The 25,553-nt window shown below is 40.8% G+C and overlaps 1 protein-coding gene across 2 annotated transcripts in view; it reads right to left on the reverse strand.

Moving 5' to 3' along the window:
* The window catches only part of prkcbb (protein kinase C, beta b), a 100,574-nt gene that overhangs the window by 13,104 nt on the left and 61,917 nt on the right, over window positions 1-25,553 (reverse strand). The window contains exons 10-17 of one of the 2 annotated variants that reach the window (XM_063471499.1): window positions 23,947-24,120; window positions 21,954-22,045; window positions 20,891-20,953; window positions 19,773-19,911; window positions 17,743-17,823; window positions 17,171-17,278; window positions 10,260-10,400; window positions 776-5,466 (exon numbers count right to left, since the gene is read on the reverse strand). In XM_063471499.1, coding sequence (XP_063327569.1) covers window positions 5,290-5,466; window positions 10,260-10,400; window positions 17,171-17,278; window positions 17,743-17,823; window positions 19,773-19,911; window positions 20,891-20,953; window positions 21,954-22,045; window positions 23,947-24,120 — 975 coding nt within the window. In that variant the 3' untranslated portion in view covers window positions 776-5,289. Of the gene's footprint in view, window positions 1-775; window positions 5,467-10,259; window positions 10,401-17,170; window positions 17,279-17,742; window positions 17,824-19,772; window positions 19,912-20,890; window positions 20,954-21,953; window positions 22,046-23,946; window positions 24,121-25,553 lie in introns of those variants that run through there. The other variant, XM_063471500.1, reaches the window with a different exon arrangement.

Raw genomic sequence — 25,553 nt, forward strand, 5'->3', positions numbered from 1 at the left:
GTGTCCACACTTGTTAACACTGAAATGGACTAAGAGAAATAAATGGTGCACGATACAGTTATTAAAAGTAAATGTGCAGGAGTAGCAGCTGCTTGACTACAGTGGATTGCGAGCAGCTTTAGAGGCGGTGAGAAGCGGCTGAGTGGCTCAGCAGGGCTGTGTATATGTAGGCCGTGTTCTGCATGTTATTTCCTTGAAGTCATCAGACCTACGCTCCCCCATCAGGAAAAGGCTCTTATGATAAGTGGCAGCCATGAAATATGCACAGCCTGTCGTAGCCGCCTGCATCGCTTCGCTTCGCGGAGCCTCGCTTCGCTTCCTTGTCCCCTCCCTCCATCTTATTCTCCCAGCCACTGTCCCTTCTTAATGCTTTTTTCTTCTTGCCTCCCTTCATTGTTGTTCAATGCCGCCCTCTCCTTTTCATCTTATATTGTTTCTCTTTTCCAATTGCTCAGCAAAACCCCCGTCTGTCAGCCCTCATCACTCTAATCTCTCTGTCTTCTTACCTCCTTTGCTCTCTCTCACTGTCCTCCGTCCCGTCATTCTCTTTTAAAATCAAATCAGTTCGGTCTCCATGGACAGAAACGGAGCGTGCGTTTGTGTGAGAATGACACGAATAAAGAGCAAGTAAATGAGGGGCTGAAATAAAAAATATGAAAGCATGGAGCCACGGAGCCACAGACAGTTCCTGCAGCAGATTAAAGCGTACACAGTGCACTTGAAAACACACTAAACATCTTGTAATGCGTCATTGAAATTCTTTATTTTGGGTATGTTGGCTTTTCTTGAAAAACAAGCAAAAAAAAAGAAAAGAAAAAGAATGGCACATGGAAAGCATTTTTAAAGCATTTTTTCTTTCCTTTTTTCAGTATATACGTATGCTCATACATAACGTTAATAACAGTAGCTGGAATCACACAGTCTTTGAAGCACTGCTGACACAGAAAACATGGATCATCCTAATATGTTAAATATATTTCATATCTAACTAATAAAAAAGGTCAAACAAAAAGTTGTTTTTTTCATGCACAGTCCTTTTTTGCTTCTCCTTCAGCAGGAAGGAATCATCGAAACAGACACAAATCCTGGAGCAAGACTTCTCTTCCCCCCCACATGTATATATCAGTTTTTAACAGTAATATATATGTTTCATTATATATATTTCTATATTTGCTGTTGATGTTAGATTTCAGTGGCTGAAATAAATACTGACAATGGAGGTTCGACATAGAAAGTAGACACAGGCGACATCGAGTCATAAAACACATTTTCATTCACACTCAAGAAAAACGATAGAAAACTGTGAAATGTTCTCCCCTGCTGAACTCAGCATTTAAAATCAAAAGACATCCAAACGAGACCGTTTTAATCAAAAGCCAAATTACGGTATATTATAGGCCTGTGTCTCTGCTCGCATCTGATTGGATTAGAGGGACCGTGTGTGAAAGTATTCTGCGACAAAATGATGATGATAAAAAATCTTAGCGATGTCAGTTTCCTGCTTCCTCACCTTAGACACAATCTTTACTCTATCTGTAGGCGACAGGGCTCTTTTATTTTTACCATTTTTTTTAAAGTAATGAATTAAGAAACTTACAATCATTATAGAAGCCCAGAGTATGTGCAACTATAGCTAAATCAGACATTACTGTGAGTATAGTTGTCACATATGATTAATTTACTGTTATCTTTTAAAGCTTCTTAGCATCACAGATAGCTGCCACTCATTCAAGCGAATTTACTGTATGATAGCATTTCTACGCAGCGCACAAACCTCTACAATCTGCTAGGATCGCTTGTTTGGACTGAAGCCGACATGATAATTGCAATCTATCACCTAATCCCAGTATAAATGATGAACCCCTAAACCTAAGCAAACATCCAGGTGTGCCAAATAATTTTCACAAAAGGGAATTATATTTGAATAGGATAATTATACTGGATCTAAACATTCCTGCAGTTGCCTTTTTTGGCTATCAAATAATAAGTGGATCTGCAAGTAAATGGTACCTCCTGCACCAAGACTTTCAATATTTTGGTGGGGACATAGAGGATATATTCTACCCAATCTCAAGTAGCTTGATATTTTCTCCTCAACTCATTTTAAAGAGTTACATTTGATGGCAATAACAATAATTAACATTTAAACTATGCATTATAAAGATCGCATTCAACTCTGATCAAGTGGATGCCTGAAGACCTCCAACTGCCACCAGAACAAAAATCATCAGCTGCAGATATACAAGAAGAAAGTTACTGAACCAGAGTGTTAACGCACCAACTTTGCAGACAAACACAACCCCCCAACGACCTCCTCCACTGTCCCTCTTTAATAAGTGGCTAGAGTCAAAGAGACACAAAGCCTGAGCTGAACAGACGTACTGCTAACCTCACCGCCTCAATATGTAAATCACTAACAGGATTATTGCTCGCTAGGGAAAACAAAAGAGAAAACACAGAGTTTTCTACTTCAGGAGGCCTACTGTAACATTACCTTCTGTCCCAATAATTCTTATGGCAAACACAGACAGCAAATCACAGTGGGTTAAACCTCAACTCCTACTTCTAGAAAAGTAGACCAAAAACCCAGGAAAGCCTGATATATTGTTCTGATTTTCTGTTTCTCTGTCCTTAAAGAAACTTTTCATAGGCTAAGTGACTTTTAAAGATGCTCAAGGACTTAAACATGCATTTTGACAGCAGAGACCTGGGCCCACTTTTGACTTTCAGACAAGAAATCCTAACCTGCAAATCAGCTGTGTGTTTGAGGTGGTGCTTTCCAAGGTCTACAGAGGTGGAATTTGGCATCACTGTTCATCCAAACTAAAGATTTTGGACTTTCTAAAGCCCTAGCCGCACAGACCTAGAGACCAACCTCTGACCCCTAGCATCAACCACCTGATGAGCGGATACTAGTAGATATTAGTGGATATGAGTGGATACTTGTCAACTGGTTGATGCTAGAGATTGATTGATGCACTGCTATGTGAACTTGATCTAAAAGAGGTATACGATGATGCTGCACCAAAAACCTCCTTGGGATTGCGTTGCTCACCTTTAAAACTTTTCTTCAAACTCTCACCAACTGAAGCAGTGAAACCATGAGAAGTGCAATGCAAAACTAAAAAGGCCAAACTGTCTCCAGTTTGTGTCAAATTTACTTAAAGTTTCACTGCCAGTCAGAAAGTAGTTGGAGACTGATTGCAGAGAAGCCAGTGTCTTCCTTGAAAACTGTGGGTGACTGTGGCAATCAAGGATCAAGTTTTTGGTGTAGCACCCTCTTTGTGACCAATTTCACCTACCAACTGTTAGCAACCACTTGCCAACCAGTCCTAGTGACCAGAGGTTGCGAGAGGTCGCCAACTGGTCTCTAAAGGGTTTGGATCACTGTTGTGACTAGAAAGAGATGTACATTTTTGACTGCTAGTAAAACATTTTATTCTAATTTCTTTTATTTCTTTCCTAAAATGCAAATAGATTTTTCTATTCTGCCTCTACCACATTAATACTGCTCGATTTAAAGAGGGCTGCCGACATTTACCACGCTAACAAAAGTAAAAGGCAGTATGGACTCACAAAAATGCAAACACATATGTGTGTTTGCATAGACAGTACTTGTTCCCTAACACAAAACACGCTTATACCGACACACACACACACACACACCCACACACACACTGTAAACAAATGGTCAGATATTGGAATCATGCTTTTATAAAACACAAAGAAATAACTGCTAGTCTTTTTCATCGCTTAAATACTACTTAACAGACATCAGATCAGAGTACAAGAAATGGCATTATCTACTTGTCTGACTCAAACCCTCGGTAAAGACTACATTTCCCAACAGCATTTTTTATGGACAGAAATGACATAAAATCTGATATTTGTGGTACAAACCTGAAAACTCGCAGTGTTAATTATTAAAATAATACTCCATGAGCAAATATGCTAAAATGCAGTTGGGAGATAAGGTCCAGGGCTACTCTTGATATAGAAACTCATGCATGCATGTCAAGCATTCCAGTTTATAGGTATAAACACACAGACACTATTATTAATATAAGCCCACTAAGAAGCACATTAAAATTATAGGCTTATCAAAATGCACTGGAAAAGCTGAGGAATGGGTAAAAGAAAAGCTAAGTCACATTTCCCACCTGAATAAAAGTTAGAAAATGGAGTGCCAAAGCTATGTTACACAGGAAGTCTCGCGGTTGTTTAGTTGCGAAATCCTATAGTTAGATTGTAAAAGTTTTAGTAAATGCATTTATTAAAATATAATCACCCTTTTAGTCACACCCTAACTGTGCTATATGAAATCCAATTATTTTGGTCCCTCAGTTTCGAAATCCATGATTTATGAACTTTAAAAGATCCTAATTAATTTCTAATCCTTTATCTGATTGCGCATGCTAAATTAAACACAAACTCTTTGTTCACACTGCAAGCAACACAATTTGAAAATCACCCAAGATTCAAAAAAAGACAGATTTAGAAAGCGCGTCAGATGCTTCTTGGTGTGTACTGTGTCATGCACGCTATTGTTCTAAACTGGTTTAGAACGATCATCCGCAACACTTAAACCACCGACAGCAGAAATGAATAACACACCAGCTGCTTTTGACTTTGCAGCATAATGTTGCAAAACGTCTTCAGGAATGCTTTTAAAGAGCTCAAAGTCTTAACTTCCAAATTCCCCAGATCTAACTTACACAATCTGCTGCTGACATCTTGGTGCTCGATATCACAGGACATCTCAGGGACTCTTGTGTGTCTGCAAGGAGTCAGAGCTGTTCTGGTGATATGAGAGGGATTTAGGCAATATAAGCCAGGTGGTTTTAATGTTGCGGGTGATAGATGTATAGTAATAACCCTCTCAGTGCTAAGAAAAGGCTAACTGCATACTGTATGCTGCACTGTACTAAGTTACAGCTGTGATTTGATTGTGTTTAATCGTGACAAATTTGTATAAATGCATTTATCCAAAGCTCTCAATGAAATCTGTAATTAAATCGTGCTACAGCACACGAAATCAAGCTTTTAAATCTCAAGAAGGGGCCAACGAATTATCCAAGCTGCAACAGTGTGAACAACAAATGTGTGTTCTTCTCATAAAACCTTACTTTGTCTGTCAGTTTAACGACACTAGCATCAGAAATCATCATAAATTTAAGATGGCACGTTTGCGCATGCGTGCGTGTATCTCAGGGTTAGGTAGGGACTGATCCCGAAGAAACAGTTGTGTATGTTTGCGTGTGTGTCCATGTGTCCATGCATGAGCTGTAATCAAGCCTGCTCGGTGGCAGTGGTGGCAGCAGCATTTCCTGTGAACTCTGGGTTGATAAAGGAGAATCCCTGGAACTCGTCTTGGTCCAGATTCTGAATCACTTCCTCATCGGGAGGGGTCAGCACCGGCGGGTGGCGTGTGAAAAAACGGTCAAAGTTTTCGGCATCTCGTCCACACTGTTAAGGGAGGGAGGGCGGGGAGGGATGGAGTACAAGGCAGGGGGGGGGATTTGGGAAGGAGAAGAGTGGGAATGGATAGGAGTGGATGGATCAAAGTTGGGTGGGGGGTAGAAGGAGAGGAGAACAAAAGAAGGGGGGGATGGCAGGTTGAACCAGGGTGTGAGATGACATCACTTTGAACAAGGTTTCAAATATCAGAACAAGTGGCAGTACTTGGGGTGCGCTTGATTTAACTCTCCATTAGTCATGCATAAAATGCCATTTTTTAATTAGAAGTGAAAAAAAGAAAAGAGTAAATCACTTCTTGGAGAAGATAAATGAAGCACGCCTCAGGTATGCTTTCCCTTTTTCAAATATTTGAAGCATTTTCAACTCAAACTTCCAAACAAGGTTACTGAAGTCTCAAACAGCCCGTGGAAGTGCACTACACCGAACTGGTGACCATGCAAGCATTAATGCATGGTGTGTGGACTTTTTCCCTTTATTTGGCAAAAACAAACAAACAAACAGATTTTTCTGCTTTCTTTTAAGGACAGTGGTTGCAAAACTTGGATTTAAATGCATTTCTAAACAGCCGCACTAGAAAAGGCTTAAAGCCACAAGATAATTATTGGTGTAATTGTGGGTTAATTATATGCTGCAGCCGTGGAGACCTGCAGAGATTTGATAGACCAAATCAGATAATCAGGACTGGGAAAAAAAGGCTCTGGATTTTTGCTTAGGAAATGTGCAGTTTGCCAAAATAATTTACTAACCTTCACAATATCCTACATGTGACACTTAACTGAAATCCTTGACATGTAGCTATCATGATCCAACCTGAGTCTCGACAACAGTGAGCACTTACAAAGACGTAACTGGTGCCAGAGTGAAATAATCTTCTTTACGTAGTGTCCAATTTACATCAGATGGAATCTGTTTTCTCGTCCTTTTCCTTCCTCTGACCATTGGGAAGCCAAATCAAGCTTATATACCCTTGAGATGCGTTCCCATCTAAGTACATAAAACTAGTTATTAACTTGAAAACTATATTTTTCCCGGCAGTAACCCTCAAAGGGACGGTGGGCTGAGCTACTTCCTGCACCCTCCCCCATCTCCATCACTGCACTGAGCTTTAATTAACACAACAAGGATTCAGTGTCCTCTGACAACATCACCCAGAGGAAAACTACAAACTCATTAAATCTCTGCAACTCCAAAAAAACCTAATGAAATTAAGCCAAAGTGTTTATAGTTTGGGGAAATAATGTGAAATGAGAAATACGCCAGGGTCAATAGTATTTGCAGCTAATTACTCACATTTGTTTAACCTGTTTGGGGAGGCAGATGAGAAAAATCAGCCGAGAAGGGAAATAAAATGAGTGCCACAAAGTTTAGAAGTTTATGGAAAGTCAAAGAGCCACAACCCGAGGGACACCATGGATGTAACAGGGTTCATTTTGGGTGAATTGTCCCTTTAGAAGAAAAAAACTGGACAAAAGTATTAGTTACTATATTATTTAGATATAATTTTAAGTTGTAATAGTTTAAACTGTATACTACTGTGAGATTTTTGTAGTGCACTCCAGGTTTCATTTGAGACTTCCCACAGAGCATGCAAATAAATATATACGAAAAAACCGTGAACATAGAGGACAAATAAAATGTGTAGATGAAAGGACAGATGGCTTGATGGATGGAGTAGTGGGAAGATGGATGGATGGATAATATCTTTATGAGGATGATGGAGAAAAAGACAGACACTGGTTTGCTGAAAAGACAGATGAGTGGAAACACGGCACAGTGATACAGTAACCACCAAAAAAATGGTATTTGGAACATTTTTTTAGATGTCGGGTGGATGAAGGAGGCAGCCAGTCAGTCTGTCTGTTGGATGATCGGTCAGTCATTCATTAATTCAACAGCTCCTGTTTGTCAGCTAATTCATCAAAGCATCAGCAGCACATAAAGCCACAAACTGACAAAAATCAACAAAATATTAACAAATTAACTCCTGATCAAACCAATAAGGCCTATTGGAATCAAATATCCTCCAGAAACAACAACCCACACCAAAACAGCATCATGCCTCACATGGGAAAGAAAGAAACAAATTTACTATAAATGTTTGTCTGTCTCCTACAAATTATTTTTCCATGCTATTATTTCCTCATTAAAGCTGCTCCTTTTCACATTTTTTAAATGCAAAATAAGCATAAGAATTTTGTTTATTATGAATAAAGCAAACAATGTGTTGCATAAGGAAAGTGTAAAAGATAATCATAATACTAATGATTAGTATTATGAGTTATATGGTAAATAAAACATACAGTACTGTACGGAAGTTTTGAGTAACCCCTCATCTCTTTACATTTAAACTCAGAGGAATTGTTTTTTCTCTTGTCTTTTTTTAAGTGGTCTTGAGCAAGAGTTCTCCAGGTTTTCTGAAATTTTCAAAGTTTTTCTTTGGCTGCTTTTCCCCTAATTTTCAGTTGAGTTCTTGTTTCTAACCATTTTCTGAGAATCTCTTTTTTGTTAGACCACTGAATACTGGCCTATGAATCATTCAAGCATAAAAACTACTAAACTCAAGAATGAGTCTTGTGTCTACTCAGACAAAGAAACAGTTTTAATTTGTATTTTAGGCACTTTGCTGTTAGTAGCCTGTTAGAAAAACACATCATTCAGCACCAATGACCAAGATAAAGCAGTTTGAAGGGCATCAAATAGTATTTTTGCACGAGCAAGGTCATTTCCAAAAAGCTATCGGTCAAAAACTTGGCATATCTGGGTGGAAATAGTCTTGGTGGAAGAGTGGGTGACAAGAAGCAATTCTTAAGGAAGGGAAACAGGGAGAAAAGGCTGTGGTATGTTAAATTATACAAGAACTGGACTGAAAGTTAGTGGTAACAGATCTTATGGAGTGATGAATCCAAATTTGAGATTTTTGGTTCAAAGAGTGAGTGTCTGCATCTGTAAAACATGGAGGAGGCTCTGGTTTGGTGCCTAATTTCAGCCAGTGATGTTGGGGATCTTGTCAAAATTGAATTATGAACATAAAAAACTACCATCTGGAAAGCATGTGACTGGAAATGATTTCATTCTTTTGCTTAACAGTGATCCCAAAAACACTTCAAAGGCAGCCAAAGCAAACCTGCAGAGCAAAATAAACAGTGGAACACTATCAGTCATGGATTGGCCTCCCCAGAGCCCAGACCTCGACATGATTGAAGCAGTGTGGGATCATCTTGGCAGAGAATAGAAGAAAAGGCAGCCAACATCCAAAGAAGAGCTTTGAATGTCCTTCAAGAAGTCTGGAGAACTATTCCTAAAGACTACTTAAAGAAATGATAAGAAAGCTGCCTAAGAGAGTTAAAACTCTGTTTTTGTTTATAGGCTGTATTTCCATGTATGTTGCAAACTAACATATAAGAGGGGTAGCTCAAGACTTTTACGCAGTACTGTACAAAAGATTAAACTCTTATGAGTTAAAGATAAAACAATTCAAGTTTGAGGGAATTTGTTTTGTTTTTCTTTTTGCTGCACGTCTTTGTGGTGATAAGGCTTTTAGTGAGAAATAAAAGGAGAGCCTCCTTAAAATAACACAGAGACAAAAACCAACACAGGTTACTGAAAGAAATCTGGCAACATAGCACCATAAAAGATCAAAGAACTGCCTTCAGATGCTAAACCGAACTAAACTTTGATGTGGCGTAAACGCAATGGTTCCAAACCTATTTATTATCGCCACTCAAAGGCAGTAAGAGAGAAAATAGCAAGTGACGGGGCAGGGGTGAGAAAGATACAAGATGTTGGAGAGACGAGATCAAACAGAATAAAGAGAGAGATGAAGAGAAAGGGAGAAAAAGTAGCGAGGAGAAGAGATCAGATAACAGACGGTATGACTCTGCAGAAACACATCTAAGTCTTAAAAAAAAGCCAGATCCTAATGGAGACCTCTACCACACGAGAACGTACACATGTCCTGAATAAAGAGACACACTGCAGCATTACTGGTCCAACACACACGCATGCACACACACCGCAGGCTGCAGGAAAAGCTCAACTCTGAAAAACTCTTTAGCAGCACCGTGGCCTCAGGGTGCATGGCTGGGGTTTGTGTGAGTATTAGATGACATCATTCTGACTCGGCTCATGATCAAACTTGTTTTGTCGTAAATTAAAAAAAAAAAGAAGAAGTCTAACAACGAACAACACAAACACATTTGCTCTGTACGGACTTATTATCCCCTGGAGGTTTAGTCTAAACTCAGGCTAACCTCAGAGAAATCAAACGCTCTTTTATTTCAACGGCACCAAACTGTAGCTGCCAATTTTGTGCATGTGCATCCAAAAGTGCAGCCAATGTCCAGTATCTTTTCATCTAGCCCACGTTCATCACTGAGCCTCTTTTAGCATTTTTGCCATCAACATCCCTGGCATTGTTATCATCACCGACGCTGCCCTCATCGCCACACATCCTTCAGCATCACTGTCAACATCATGAGCATCATTTCGAGACTTACCTGTGTGCATTGTCCCAAATTAAAGGAAAGGAAAGAGACAGAAACATCACATTGATAGTGAAAAGATGAGTAAGCCAAGAGAAAGGTAGTTGTTGAAAGAAAATAGGAAGGAAATTAGAATAAAAGAAGAGAAGAGAGAGTTTTTATTATGAGTTTAACCTCTAATGAATTAAACTCCACGTCTCTACTCCGGTTGAAGAGTATTTTGCGCACTTATTATTGTGCGAATTGTGACTTGCACATGCTTATCTGCGGTCATGTCGGGTTTGGCGGGGACGGACTTACAGCTCTTGGTTTGAAGGGTGGTTGCACCTCCTTGTTCTCCAGTTTCTCCCAGTCCATGTAGCGGAAGAAGCTGTGCTCTCTGATGTCTCTCTCCCCCTCTGGACCACAGCCCAGGCGTTTCGCTGGATGCTTTGTCATCAGCTGTGCGGACATGGAGAAGAGAAAGGATTACTGTGTGTCCACCTTGCTTTTTTTTGTTTGTTTTTTAAATTCTTTTAAAGTGAATGTTTATTCATCTTTCTACCTTTCTGGTAGCCTTGACACTGCAAAAAAAGCTAGTAGCCACATTAGCAGCTCTGTGAGTCTGTATTTTCATGCATCTCTGCTGTGAAGTAAACCTTACATTTACAATACTAACATATTGATGTTTAGCAAATATGATGTTTACCACGCTCACTGTCATAGTTTCAGCGAACAGTGCGTTGTAAGTGCTAACTGGCACTAGATTCAAGCTATAACTGAGAAAATAAAGTCAAGGCCAAGAGACAAGTTGGCGTCTCCCTGGCAACTTTTGATAACTAATGAAAAATGTGTGGTCCCTGATTGGTTGGTTTAAGTTGCCGGCTGCAGCGTAAGTGAAATCAGTCTAAAAGAGGGTTTTTCACCAAAAACCTCCTTCCCACATAGCAAAATTGGTATGGCCCGGATCTGGCCCACACAATGTGGTTACACATGGTCCACATACCGCAAAGAATGACGGCCCTTTGGTGGCCCAGATCAGGTTTGCCAGAGGTAATCCACACATGGGCCAGCACAAGGCCAGTTGCAGACACACCAGTGGTCTTGTGGTGGTCCAGAACAGTTTCATGTCTGGCCGGAACATAATAGTGCAAAAGTAATATGACAAAACTCTTTAGACTGATTCTTATATAGCGCTTCTCTACTCCCCACATTACTCAAAGTGCTCTATATGACATGCCACATTCACACACTACCTCTAAACTGAGTTCTTCCTAACTACATTCATACACATTCACACTCTTGACAGGCAAAATGGAGGAGCCAGGGATCGAACCACTAACCTTCCGATCAGTAGGTGACCTGCTCGACCTCCTGAGCTACAGCCACCCGGTGGTAAACATGAGTAAACCCTCACTAGGTTTTGGATAAAGTGTAAACTCACAAACCTGTCAAACCTGCATTTGAAACACTGGCTACCATAGCAGTATAGTATTGCAACATGGCATCTGGGTCTTCTAACTAAAATAGGAAAATAGGAACATAAATAGTGCCATCATTGCCAGACCTGGCCCACATCTGGTTGACGTACACCCTGCCATGACACCAGTCACTCAGAAGTGCCAGCTTGATGCCGGATCCAGGGAAGACCTGTTTTCTATGGGCCTGGGCCACATAGACCAAACCACAATCGGGCCAGATGTGGCGTGGCATGGCATCACATAAACAGTGCCATCTACGCCAGGCCTGGCCCATATCTGGATGACATACCACTTACCATGCCCGAAGTCAGCCAGCAGTGCTGACTTGACGCCAGACCTGTCTGCTATGTGGGTTGTGATTGCTTTGGTCCATGGCAGATCACTGATGTCAAACTACTTGCCATCTGCTAATGAAACTGCGCCTTACTGCTGCAACCACCGTGTTTTGAAAGGGTTTACTTTGTTCATGGTGTGTGTCACACTTTTCACTTTTTCACTACTGCTTGGCGAGTAGCTGGTGAGTGTTTGCAGAAAAGTTACCGTCTTTCATACAAACTACTGATGACCAAAGTAATCACAAAGATGATGACCAGTCCAGTCATGGGCCTGCTAATATGGCATCACTGCATGTAGGAAGGCTTCTGACTTAGAGGTGTTCAGTCATAATCCTGCAGCTAGGACTCCAGGCTTCAAAAACCAATTGGTGATGCTTTTTGACTATGCTAATCTTTTATATAGGTGTTGTGGATCATTAGTCTAAACGCAATTAGAATACAAGAACTCATAATGTCTGCAAAAAACTTCACTGCAATCCACTGAAGAGCTGTTGAGATATTTTAGTGTGGATCAAAATGATATAGTGATCCGACAGCCAACATTACAAGCCCTGGAGCAATGCTTCTGGTGTTGCCAAAAAGTTAAACGAGCTGTTTAGTCTTTATCTTTGCCAAAGGAAAAATGTTGTTTTAAGTGTTAACCGTTTCCAAGTTACAAATGATCTGCAGCACTACAGGAAACTACACTTCAGGAAACTCATGATTTTACAACTTTTTATTTTCATGTGTACACACAGTTACATAAAGTAAGTAGGAGCCATATTACTAACCTGCAAGGGGAGTCTAAATCTGATCTGTGCTCAACAGTGTGCTGCTCCAGTGCCCCAAATTTCCCCTTTGGAATCATTAAAGTTTCATCTCATTTATTCCTGATTCCTGCCCTGGGTTTAAACCACAATTCTTCCACTTTCATTGCTGTTTATGAACAAGCTCATTATAGTTATTAGAGTTTCTTAATCCTTAATTTTAACCATCCTTCCATTTTACTGTCATCTTGCATGCCTCTCCCTGGGGAGCAAATACAAGCCACCAAGTAACAGCCTGCAGACAAATGAATAACTGTTGTCTTTCTTTCCTCTTTTGCCACAGTAGTCATCCGCAGGCGTAATTAAAGACCGTTTATAATGTCTGTCCACACAAAACCTCCATGGGGGAGTGATGCTACAGTGAGTGTTTGTGTGGGTGGGGTGTGCCTCCCTCAGGAGCAGCAGTCATAACTCATTACATTACAGCTAGAATAACATTTTCCAGGGGTCAGTCAATCTTGCACTGCTTGCACATGTGCATGAATCTGCATGAAACACATTGACAGCTCATAATGCATGGGCGCGCACACAAATCCACTTTCTCTACCACATATACACACACGTCTAAAGTAACAGGCATAGCGATATATATATATATATATATATATATATATATATATATATATATATATATATACAGGTGTACTTGACCACTAATGCTGGGAGTTGTCTGATTTGTATGAAAGTGAGTTGATTCAGATGCTGTGGCCATTGGTTTAGGGTCACCGGGAGCTGGAGTCTAACCCTGCTGTCATAGGCTGAATGAACAGATACAGACTGGACAGCTGGACAGTGTCAAAGACCTGAAGAATCACATTTGTCAGTTCTTTGTACATCAGTGTGTTATAATCTGACTCTTGTCATGTAGCAACAGTTTTAAGGCCCATTTAAAAACACAGCTGTCCTACAGTAGATTAAAATCCCTTTAGTGACTTCATTTTAAAAGTGAAACCCCAAACTTGTCACCTATTGAACAGTAGGTACAGGCACAGCAGCTAGTTTTCTGTAAAGAAAAACTGCAGTGAATATGAACGAACCCTTTTTCACCGATCAGGAGAAAGACAGATCATCGTATTCAGTCGACCACATAGCAGCCAAACTAAAATTGGGCCACTGACTGCGGATAATAATGGCATATGTGAAAATGACAGGATTTCCCTCATCTCTATAATAATGGGTAATTACCATCTGGCAAACACTAGTTTGACATGCTGTCAATGTATAATGTAATTTCCCTTGGATTTGATTAAATACCTGGAACTCTCATAGATCAACAGGGATAAAGTTATCTGCCTATACTAACCATGTACATCTGCAGTCTTCATTTTGAAGGGTATGCTTCCAGTTTTAACCCAATAAGTCACCAATATTTTAAGTTTCCACAAATATCTTGGAATACAACTGGCTGCATTTGTATGTATACATTTGTATGCATCCAATTAGTAAAACGTACATAGAAGGGCTCTATGTATGTGTGTTGGCAGGCTAACTTCTTTAGCCTGCGTGAATACACGCAAGCCACTTTGCAAGCCACCTCCACCCCAGCTCCTTTTCATGCTGTATTTGACTTGGTATCATTTCTGTTCTCACTGATGCCTCCATTTTTTCTGCATGGAGGACCTTGCTGCTCCTCTCCCTGCCTCTGGCTTTCCATGTAAGCACAGAAGGGACCCATCCCATGCAGATGGAAATCATTTACATGATTGCAATGTTGGAGATGGGCCATCTGAGACTGAGATCAACTGAAGATCCACAGCGCTGCATATATCAATGCATCTAGGCAGGATTCTGACTTAGAGGCGTTCGGTAATAACCCTTCAGAGGGTAGCTTCACACCAAACACATACACCAACCCGCGGTTCCTCTCATACAGAGCAGGATCGATGGCTCGAGGGCCATGACAAACAATTTATTAACTGAAATGGGTTAAAAACCATAATATTTCATGAGGTGTGCTAATGAGTGTTATCAATGTGTCAGTATTTGGATGGGGGATTGAATGTTAAGGATGCATAATGTTGTATGGTGTAAAACCTAAAATAACCAGGCCAAACAAACAAATAACACAGTGCTGGATGGATGGAGAGAAGAGAGAGCTGAGAGCTGAGAACAGCTCCAGGGAGACTGGCCAGGTGCTCCTAGGTTGCAGGTTCTTGGTGCCACCAAGGCTGACATCACTATGAACTCTTGGCTGCCACAGGCAAGGTTACTGCGGTAACATTTCTGACCCCAAAACTCAGACGGATCATGCGGCCCTGCTTTTCATTTGCCCGTCTGCTACACGGAAAATTTCTGTCCTCTCTGATCTCAGGACCGCTGTTTGACAGGTGTACTGCCCCAGTCAAACTCCCCCTGCCACTATCCCAACACTGTGTGGGTTCTCTCCGGGTACTCCTGCTTCCTCCCACAATCCAAAGACATGCAGCTAGAGGGATTACATTAAACGGTGATTCTAAATTGCCTACAGGTGTGAATCTGAGTGTGGATGGTTGTCTGTCTCTTTGTGTTATGGCAGCTGGGATAGGCTCCAGCGCCCCCCTGCAACCCTGAATTGGATAAGTGGAAGAAAATGGATGAATGAATAAACTTAAACTTCATACTTGCGACTGTCCTCATGAGGCCCAGAGATTTCATTCACAAAGCTTCCTGTGGTTAGTGCAGAAAGAGAACAGTGGCAGAAAACACTTTTGTGCTTTTGTGTGCACCTGCGTTCGCTTTTGTGAGGACACATCTGAGCAATTACTCTTTGCTGTAGAATCAAATGAAGTTGAACAAATCATGTACCTAACACTGCAGCGCTACAAAACACACTGTAACAGCAGCCTGTGTGAGTATGTGTGTGTGTGTTTGTGTGCGGGTCGCCCATTGCTGGCTATAAAATATGGATGCTTGATAGGGTGGAAGCAGGGGAGTGGAAATGATCACTCCCTCTCCACACATGTCCTAACCCTCTCCACCTCCCCTCACACACACCCACACACACGCAATTTTTAAGCATTTGATCTAAATACACCAGCCTATTAAAACACTGCATGCTGGAAAGAATTAAACTATTTACTTCTTGTTTGAACTCAGATTACTGAGATGCTGTGAAATCGTGTCGCAACTTCAGCAGAGTTGGACTTTTAATACCTGAAAGTGCGCTAATCATCTGATAATGGATCGGAGGCGTGCAGTGTTGCTTTTATTTGGCTGGCATGGACTTAGGCTTCAAATAATTGAAAATAACTGCCATCTGTTTTCAAACTGAAAACAGATGAGAGTCAGGTACACTGCAATCAGTATGCTTGCTTTTAATCCGACTACTTCTCAATCTGCAGAGCAGATTGCTCATTCTTGTCAAGAAATGATCACCTTCTGTTAAAAATGATTACTTGAACTGTGGTAATTTTCCCATTACAACAACAGGTTATTTAAGGTAGCGTCCAGCATGTAGACAGAACACATCAACATCATAGCAAAGCACTGAAAAAATCCACTTTATGAACAGAATAATGGAATTATCTTGTAGCATTTAAAATGAAGCCTTCATGTTGTCTTCACATACACACCGAGTCTCTCTCTCTCTCTCTCTCTCTCACACACACACACACACACTGAGTTAACTCAGGCAGTCCTAGCAGGGTGCAGAGGGAGCTCTGGGGGTGGACGGAGGCGAGCTTTCATGCTCCACTGAGGATGCACTGTTGCAGCACTACAACCCAGTAATCATCACTAATACATAACACAGCCAGTGTGGGCGTTTGTATTGCAGTGAACGTACTTGTCAGTAATTTACCTATGAATGCCTTTGCCTTTAAATTTAGTAGGAGGATGTATGACTCAGGTCATGCTGGAACAAATGTGTGTGTGTGTGTGTCCTCATCCACGCTCGCGCTACACGCCGATGTTAATGTGTAGGTGCTTTCTGTGGGTACTGCAGAACTTGAAATGATAAAATAATATTTTATGGATATTTTTTTCTCTCTCCAATTTTTTGGTATGTGACAAAGGGTGTGTGACACAAACTGTGTGTCCGCAAAACACAAATAATCCGAGTGCAGCAATCAGTCCTGGCCAGTCTATTCTGAAAAGGAGTTTCTACAGCCAACTGCACAGGCTTAAGCTATTAGAGCCATCTAATGTGTGTGTATGTGTGTGTGATAAAGAGATAGAGGGGATGTACAATGAAAAAAAAAGGCACAACAATAGCTTGACAATGGACACTGCAGAGCGCGAGGGGAAGGATGGACGAGGACAGCGCTACGACAGAGATGGCGGGCGAGATGGAAGCGGGGAAGATAGCGAGAGGGGAACAATGTTGTTTCGCTCCAAATAAATGTTCCACCACAATGGCTTTAATTATGCAGATAATTTTGATGTCTCCTTCTTTTCCTCCTTTCACCCTCCTCCCTCTTCCCGCATCCTTTCCTCAAGCGGATTTAATCCCTTCCTCGTTCTCTCCTCGGCACGTTTGTGTTCAAGAGGGAAGAGTGTCAGGAGGATACGGGAAGCGAGACAGAAAGCGGGAGAGTGAGTTTGTGAGGAGGGAGCGAGGTTGAGCTTGAGAGACGGGCAAGGACTCGCGGCTTAAAGCGTGCTTTGTGCGTGTGTGTTTTTCGTACACTCACCCCTTTACAGATAGCGACAGCCTCCTTGGACATTGACTTGGGATAGGAGACGTGGTGCTCCATGATTGACTGAAATAACTCATCTTCATCCTCTCCGTCAAATGGAGGCTTGAGAGGACAGTAGAGAGATGAGCGAGGAGAAGCAGAAGGCAGCACAGGACAAATAGAGGATACTTGAATTCATTCATTAAAAGCTTTTTTTCCTCACAAGAATCTAAAAGCTGCAGGCCTCTAAATGAAATATTCAGAATTTCAAAATGTCACATCTTAACAATTATTAATGCCACGAGAGAAAATCTCATTATAGCATATAATTTAATAGCTAACCTTTCATTACACAGTGTCACATTTTAAAGGCTGAGATCAGGAGTGTTTGTTTTTATTCACACTCAGCCGTGAATACAAAACGCTGCTCTGAAAGGAGCGTGAATCACGCATTCATGTGGATCCAAAGATGGTGTTATATCTTTTTTTCCTTAACCAAGATTAACAAATCCTTTGTGCAATTACCCACTCTCTCACACACACACAGACACAGAAACACACACAAATACACACACACACAGACCAACCTGTCCAGCCAGCATCTCGTAGAGCAAGACGCCAAAGGCCCACCAGTCCACAGATTTCCCGTAAGGCTGGTAGGCTATAATCTGAGCATAGGAGACACATTGTTCAGAAATGCTGCAGTCATCGCTTCAGTCTATGATACAAAGGTAGTCAGCATTAAAGAAAATGATCCTATCTGTTAAACAATAGCTCCAGTCAAAAAAAAAAAAAACCACCCCAAAAGTCAGCTTCAGTTGGAAACTTCAAGAAACAAACTGTAGGAGTCAAATATAGTTTTTGAAGATATATCTTTATTATTATTATCAGTAGAAATAGCACCTTTACTGGTCACTTTTCTACCTCATTCACATTATAACACTGGTGCTCCATTAGAGCCGGCTTGGACTCAGTATCTTGCCCAAAGATACTTCAGCGTACAGGTTTGAGGTGTCAGCGGTTGAACAACCGACCTTCCAATTAGCACCCATCCCCCTCGACCTGAGCCACAGGAAGCCAAGTCAACAGTGGTAAGTCGTTCTTTCCATCAAGCGTTATTGGCTATTAACTGGGAGACCACATATCACCCATACTGGCTCCCCCTACACCGGCTGCCAGTGATTCAGGTCTAGAAATCATTTTAAGATTTATTGTTTGTTTTGAATGCATCGCACTGGGTTGGGTTGACCTCTCTGATCTTTTGACTTTGCACACTCCCACTAGGTTACTGAGGTCTGCTGGTCAAATACTCAAAACTAAACTACTAAAACCCAGAGATCAGGTTTGGCCCTTCACATCAGCTTTTAGATGCTTTGAAATCTATTTTTAAGTTCTGATCCCTTTGTATTTGTGCTGCTTTATTTATTTATGCTCTCTTTTTTATTGTTTTTATGTATTTTACTCATTTTGTACAACAGCTGCTGTATTTTTAAAAGTGCTTAAAATTAGACTTCACTTTTTCTTGTTATTTGTAATACAAGTACAGTACGCGTCCCCACAGGGCTACTGCCGATACTTAACAAAGCTTAACGAGCACTTAAGGGGCAGAGCGGCATATATTTTTTTTTAAACCAGTACAGGCATTTTGTGGACTGTAGACAACACTGCAGATACTATTTTGTGAAAGACTTTTGTGCACCACATTTATTTTGTATGAGAAAAAATCATTTAGAAAAACACCTGCTTCACGTGCAAGATGAGCTTTATGAGTTTTATGGATCAAAAGTAAGACGTGTGCACCACACCTGCAACTGACTTACCAAGTTCACAGTGGTAGAACTATTTACTTCATGGTTTGGTGCTTGTTTGAGCTTTTGGGCTTTAGCAGAGTGCTGTTAGAGGATTTTGAAACGATAAAATACGAAACTGAAAAATAAAAAAAGCTTAATGTGCATTTTTGGTGTAAATTTATTGAAAGGCTTTTTTATCGTGTGAATCCAGAAGGTAATAATGTTCCCAAATATAATACCTACACAGTTAGTTAATTTTGAGGGAAGTTTAGACTACATGGGCTGACTGACATGAGAGCAAAATGATAGTGAGGCTGAAATGCAATTAAAGTATCTTTATGTATTCCAGCTAATAGAACTACCAAACTACCACCGACACTTTAAGGGAGAGTTTATTTTCATGGAGAGATGCTCGTTGGCGTTTCTGCTGAGTGTTACATAAAAAGACAGCAAGACTTGAGGAAATCCCTGCTTCTGGCCAAGAAATAGTCTGGCACAAAAACCAGTGCAAAGCTGAAATGTGTCATTTTCAGCTTTGGGTATTTTAATAAATTAGACAAATTTAATGTAGTATTTTAGTGAGCTTTAGAGAGTGCTCCTGTTACATTTGGACAGAAACAAAGTACTATTAATAAGTAAAGCATGGCTCCAGCTACATACATGCAAACACGAGAGTATTCTCTTCTAGTTGTCTGCAAGAAAGCAAAGTTTTTTCCAAAATAAAAGTTTTATTTAGCCTCTTTTGGAGCTGTGTAGCTACTGCAGGAGAACAGTGAGAGATCAATCAATACAACCGATCCAACCACCATCACTCTCACACACTTTACCTCAGGAGCAATGTAATCCGGTGTGCCACAGAAGGTCTTGGTTGTGATTCCATCATTCATATTCTCTTTACACATGCCAAAGTCTGCTATTTTAATGTGGCCCTCACAGTCCAGCATTACATTGTCCAGCTTCAGGTCTCTGTGAGAGGGTGAAGCAAAGTCAAAAAGGAACAACAGACTAATCAACATAACTTGGCATCGATACTCGAAACGGCAAATCTGTATTAAAATTCAATTTAGAGGCTTAAAAGGTTTGTGAAATGTGATCCTCAGCTATTGCGACTGCATCAGTTTGACTGTACAACCCTTTCTGAGCATTACAGATGGATCTGCATTATGTTCAACTTCCAGCTCATGTTAAAGTGAATGCCTGCGTTAGTCCAAACAATGTGTTAGATGTGAAGAAAGGTTAAATTTACATTGTTTCTCATTTCTTTTAGATTTGCGAAGTACCTTATAATAAGACATATATAGTACTGAATAGCTCACATTCACCGTTGGCTTGTAGCAATACACCAGTAGTGATCAAACTGACATCACTCTAACAAATTAAGATTATTTTGAACTGCCAGTCATACAAAACCTCTCTAGTAGTCCAAGAAGAACACAACAGTGCTGGAAATGAGCACAACAGGTTCATTTTAATTATCCTAGCTGCTGCTAATACTGTGCTGAAAGAAACTTTACTTTACTGACAATTCACAAATTCACTCTGAAACTTCCTGATTTTATAAACTTCCATATTGTACAAGAGTATATTTGGCACATGGCAGTAATTCATTCAGTTCAATTGAGTTTTATTTATATAGCGCCAAATCACATCAGCAGCCGCCTCAAGGCGCTTTATACTGTAAGATAAAGAGCCTAGAATAATGCAAAGAAAACCCCAACAATCAAACTACCTCCTATGAGCAAGCACTTGGCGACAGTGGGAAGGAAAAACTCCCTTTTAACAGGAAGAAATTGCCGACATACGCTGGAGAGGGGCAGACAGGGGGAAACTGGACAAAAGATACACCGTGGATTTCATTTGCACTATTTCAGGTACGTACTACTGTGTGAGCTCAGCTATATTTGGTTAATGTTCTGTGTTTAGTAGGTTGTGTTATGGATGTTACCTGTAGATGATGCCCTTTTGATGTAGGAAAAACAGACCAATCGCTATCTCTGCAGCGTAGAATCTGCACACACACACACACACACACACACACACACACACACACACACACACACACACACAAAAAACACAAACGGCAACAACAACGGCAATTAGTCAGAGGCCGAGAAAAAGGACAGCAGGAAAACAGATCATTTGTGTGCGTGTATGCGCGTGTCAGAGTAAAGGTCACTCCTGTCTCTTCAAGGCCGGCGAGCAGCTGATAAGATCAGCGGCAGAGGTCTGGATGGACTGACCGCACAGTCGGCCACGCTTGCACGGGCGTGCGTGCGCTCTCTGCGTTTAAAAAGCGCATTTTAAAGACATCAAGAGTCATTTGGTTGTGAAAACTGTGCAGAGCCCGTTTGGAGCTAATTAGATGTTCTTTCTGTGCTCAGAATGATGAGCAGCAGCATTGAAGAATAAATACAGAAGCTCACAATATACAAAAAGACACTGCAACACTGAAGTTCAAAGCAATTTAATCATCCATGGAGAAGGATTTCCTGTTTAATAAAAAAAGAGAGCGAACAAGCTGATGGCCTTAGTTAAAAGAGTTCCTCGTGTACTTCGACTTACCCCCTCTGCAGTCTGAACCTTCAGCCACAGGGAAGAAACTTTAATTCTCTATGAATTACATGAAGGGCTAACTCCTCAACGGCTCTCGCTCGAAACCAACAGCCCCGCTTGTCAAATGTGTCAGCCTGCTGGTTGGGCTTGACACCAGCGATCTCGCCAGCCACTGTAATTATATTCTGCAGTTCTGGAGGTACTGCGCCATGCACTGAGAACTCTCAGGAGCTGCTGGATTACTTTCATTTCTTTGAAGCTCTTCAGAGCAGCAAGCTGCATTGGGGGCAAACAACATATTTCACCTCCGGGCTCTGCTGGGATTGCTCATCCATCACCAGTCAAACTGATGATGGCTTATTCACCACGATTTAAACAGGTATTACTAAAGTGTGAAACACCTGCTTTCACGGGGCTCTGATTTTCTGTGTGTGTGTGTGTGTCTGTGTACTCACACAGCGTGAGGTTCTTTGAACTTGCCGACCTGCTGTATCTGATACATGAGATCTCCGCCGTTTATGTACTCCATGACAAAATACAAGCGGTCCTGTGGAGGGGGCATAGAAGGGCAAGCAGAGAAAGACGGGTCACAAAGTGCACGTTAATAAAAATGGATGAGAGGTCAAAGGAGCGTAAAATACTGTGGAGGTGGAAGGGACTGCTGTGAGTTTGATGTGTGAATTGAGAGAAGATCAGAGGAGAGATGCAGAAAATATGACAGAGGAAGTGAGGAGGAAGGGGAGAAAAGTGGTGATTGGGTTGTCGGTGGATCCAATAAGTCTTCAACTGAGGGAACACAGTGACATCAATTTAGGGACCTGTAGTCCTCCATTATCTACAGAAATTGCCAATAAGTTTCAGTAAGTGAGAAAATGTGGAGGGATTTGGTGTGTGTGTCTGTGTGTTCTGGAGTTTATTGTGAAGTTTTTTAGTGTTAGAGTCTGTACTCCCTGATAAGTCTTATGAGCAGTTGTTTGCTCTGTGTGCGAGCCTATAGTATCTGTTTGTGTTTGAGTGTGTGTGGTTAAACTGTATTTGCGTATGCACTGCATCGGTGCCATATTACTGTATGGATGTGTGCATGCATGACTGTAATAACTGCCTGCATGTAATAACTGAATTTGATGTACAAAAGCCCTCCTCCAGTCAGAGAATTAGTGATGAGCAGGATTAACATGCACATCTTAAGTTTTTTATAAATGTGTGTGTGTAGGTGTGTGTGTGTGAGTATCAGGTCTGTTTTATTTACTTTTGTCATTCAAATTCATTTACAACACATCACTAATCAGTGAGAATGCAGAGATGAGTGTTAATGAAGCAGGAGAGCTATATTTACTCCTCTGCTGACTCATCATTAGGACTAATGCACATTATAAAACTTGGGACAACAGGTAAGCAGTCACTCCAGATGTTTTTTTAGGTTGTAGTTTGGTGTTTGGTAGCATGTGTAACCAGATATATTTAAAAAAAACCAAAAAGCTCCACATTTTTCCACTAAAAGGTTAATATAATCCATGTAGACTGAATAACAAAACTAATAAATAAAAAAAATACACAATATAAAGTTAAAGTATAAATTACATTTTGAGAAACCAGATCTAAAATTCATCCCAAATACACAGACCACCACTTTAGAAGCTACACCTGTTCAACTACTTGTTCATGCAAATATCCAGTTAGCCAATCACATGGCAGCAGCTCTATGCACTCAGGCATGTAGACACGGTGAAGGTGACCAAACTGAGCATCATAAAGGGGGCGAAATGGGATTTAGGTGACTTTGAATGTGGAATGTTTGTTGTTTCCTGTTAAGAACAGGAAACTGAGAATACAAATCACACAATCTTACCAAAACTGGATGAAAATATTTGAAAAGCATTGGTCTGATTAGTGTTGAAGGTCAGAATTTAGCATAAACAACATGACACCTCAGATTCCTCCTGCCTTGTATGGGGGTGTAATAGTATTTCTTGGCACACTGTGGGCCCCTTAGTACCAACTTAGCACCCTTTTTGCCTACAGTGCACCATCCTCAGGATAACACACTGTGTCACAAAGCTCAAATCATGGTTTCTTGAATGCAACAGTGAGTTGTGGTGAGATGGGAGATTAACATGTGTGATGCAGCCATGTCAACATGGACCAGAATAAATGAGGAATGTTTCCATGACCCGGTTAAATCTGTGCCATGAAGAATGAAGGCAATTCTCAAGGTGAAAACAAGGTGTACCTAAAAAAGTGTTAGCTTCAGCATTGGTATTAATGTCTATTACTCGTGTGAGATCCATGATGGTGAACATGACAGTATATTCTTCTTATTGATGACTGAAAGTGCCAATTAAATTTAAGGAGTGACAAGTTAAAACAGGGTAGCTTTTTAGTTTGTATAAAATAAAATGAATATATCTCAGTGAGATATATTCTGTGGGAACATGTCGGCCCACCCACCATAGTCTGGAAGGTAGAGTGCAGCTGCGTTAAGAATGGGGGCTTTCCAGATAAAGCTAGCACTCTCTTCTCCACCATGGTGCACTCTACGTCATCATCTTGGATCACGACGTCCTTCTTCAGGATCTTTATAGCGTACAGGTCCTCGGTTCCTTTGCGCTCTGCCAGCATCACCTTAGAGAGAGGGCGAACAAAGAACATGTGGGAAATGCAAGAAGATGAATTCATCAATATTCAAAATCTTTAAGGCTCACAGCTGCTGTCATGGCTCTGTACCAACAAAGAAGGGAAAGAAACAGAGAGAAAAGGAGAAACAGGAGAAACAGGGGAGGTATTGTGAAGGACGGGGATAAAGGATCAGAGCGATGAAGGAAAGCTTCTCTGACTGTTTTGGGTTAGACAGTCAAAGTAAGAAATAAAGAGAAAAAAGACAAAGAGAAACCGATTCATCACTTTTCAAGACGCCAATGGAGGCGAAATAACCAGGGGAAATAAAAACGAATAAGAAAGGAGAGAAAGAGGAAAATGGGATGGTGTGAAGCCGCTTACAGAGTCACTCAACGCCATTTTTATACATCACATACATTACATGGGTACAATTTGTGCGAGATAACAAAAATTAATCGTAATTGAGAAGTTTTTTAAAGGCCTGTTCTGTAATCTGTGTTCAATAACCCCTGCTGGATGGCTAGCAAGGCTTTAACAAACATTAATTACATAATGAATTTGAAACTCGCCACTCTTACAAGTATTAAACATATTGGTGCTGTTAGAGGACGCAAAACCTAAAAGCTGCTGCAGCAATCTCCCTGCAAGGGGAGAAAGTGCTTAGCCAGTGGTTCTTCTTGTGATAACTTTGATATTAGTCAGAGTTTCTCAAAGATTTTTATACTGTTCGACTTCCTTTTGCCCTTCATGAACAGTAAGGATAAAGCAAAGGAGAAAAAGACAAAGAAGACAAAAATCAAAGTAAAAAGGGCTTATTTCACATTTCCTGGATCATATGGTTCACAGTGTGGGGAAACTGTAGATAAAGGAAGGTTGATAGGTGAAGAGACTGGGATTAAAAAGCAGAAAAAAAGGTTAAATGAATTATAAGAAGGGCAGGGCGTTGTGAGGGACATATGGGCGAACTCAGAAACTGCCTGGCAGCACTCAAGTTTGACTTTTTATTGGGAATTCAGGGGTGACAGCTTCTTGTAATCCACTTATGAGATGCACATAAATGAAAATAAAAACACCCTGAATTGTGATTACTTTTATGTGGTTGCCAAATGTGGACCAGGTGTCATGAAAGGTTCACACAGACTTGTGACCAGAGCAAAAGTTCAATTAAATTCAACCTTCAAAGAAAGAAAGGATTTACAGGAGCCTGTTGAGGGTGTGTGTGCTGTGTGTGCAGCATTCGTGTTTAAGATAACATTGAGATAGTTTGAGAAATAATGTTTTCATGCAGCAAGTTGGATCAGACCGTGCCAATAAAGCACGGTGTGTTTCATTCTATCTAACCACACAGCTACAAAATTAACTGTTCCTTATAAGTTGAATTTTAACCTAGAGGCATATTAATGTACTACTACATGTGACTTTGGCCGACTCAATGACTG

The sequence above is a fragment of the Pelmatolapia mariae genome, linkage group LG4, assembly GCF_036321145.2.
Source record: "Pelmatolapia mariae isolate MD_Pm_ZW linkage group LG4, Pm_UMD_F_2, whole genome shotgun sequence".
NCBI classification, from domain to species: Eukaryota; Metazoa; Chordata; class Actinopteri; order Cichliformes; family Cichlidae; genus Pelmatolapia; species Pelmatolapia mariae.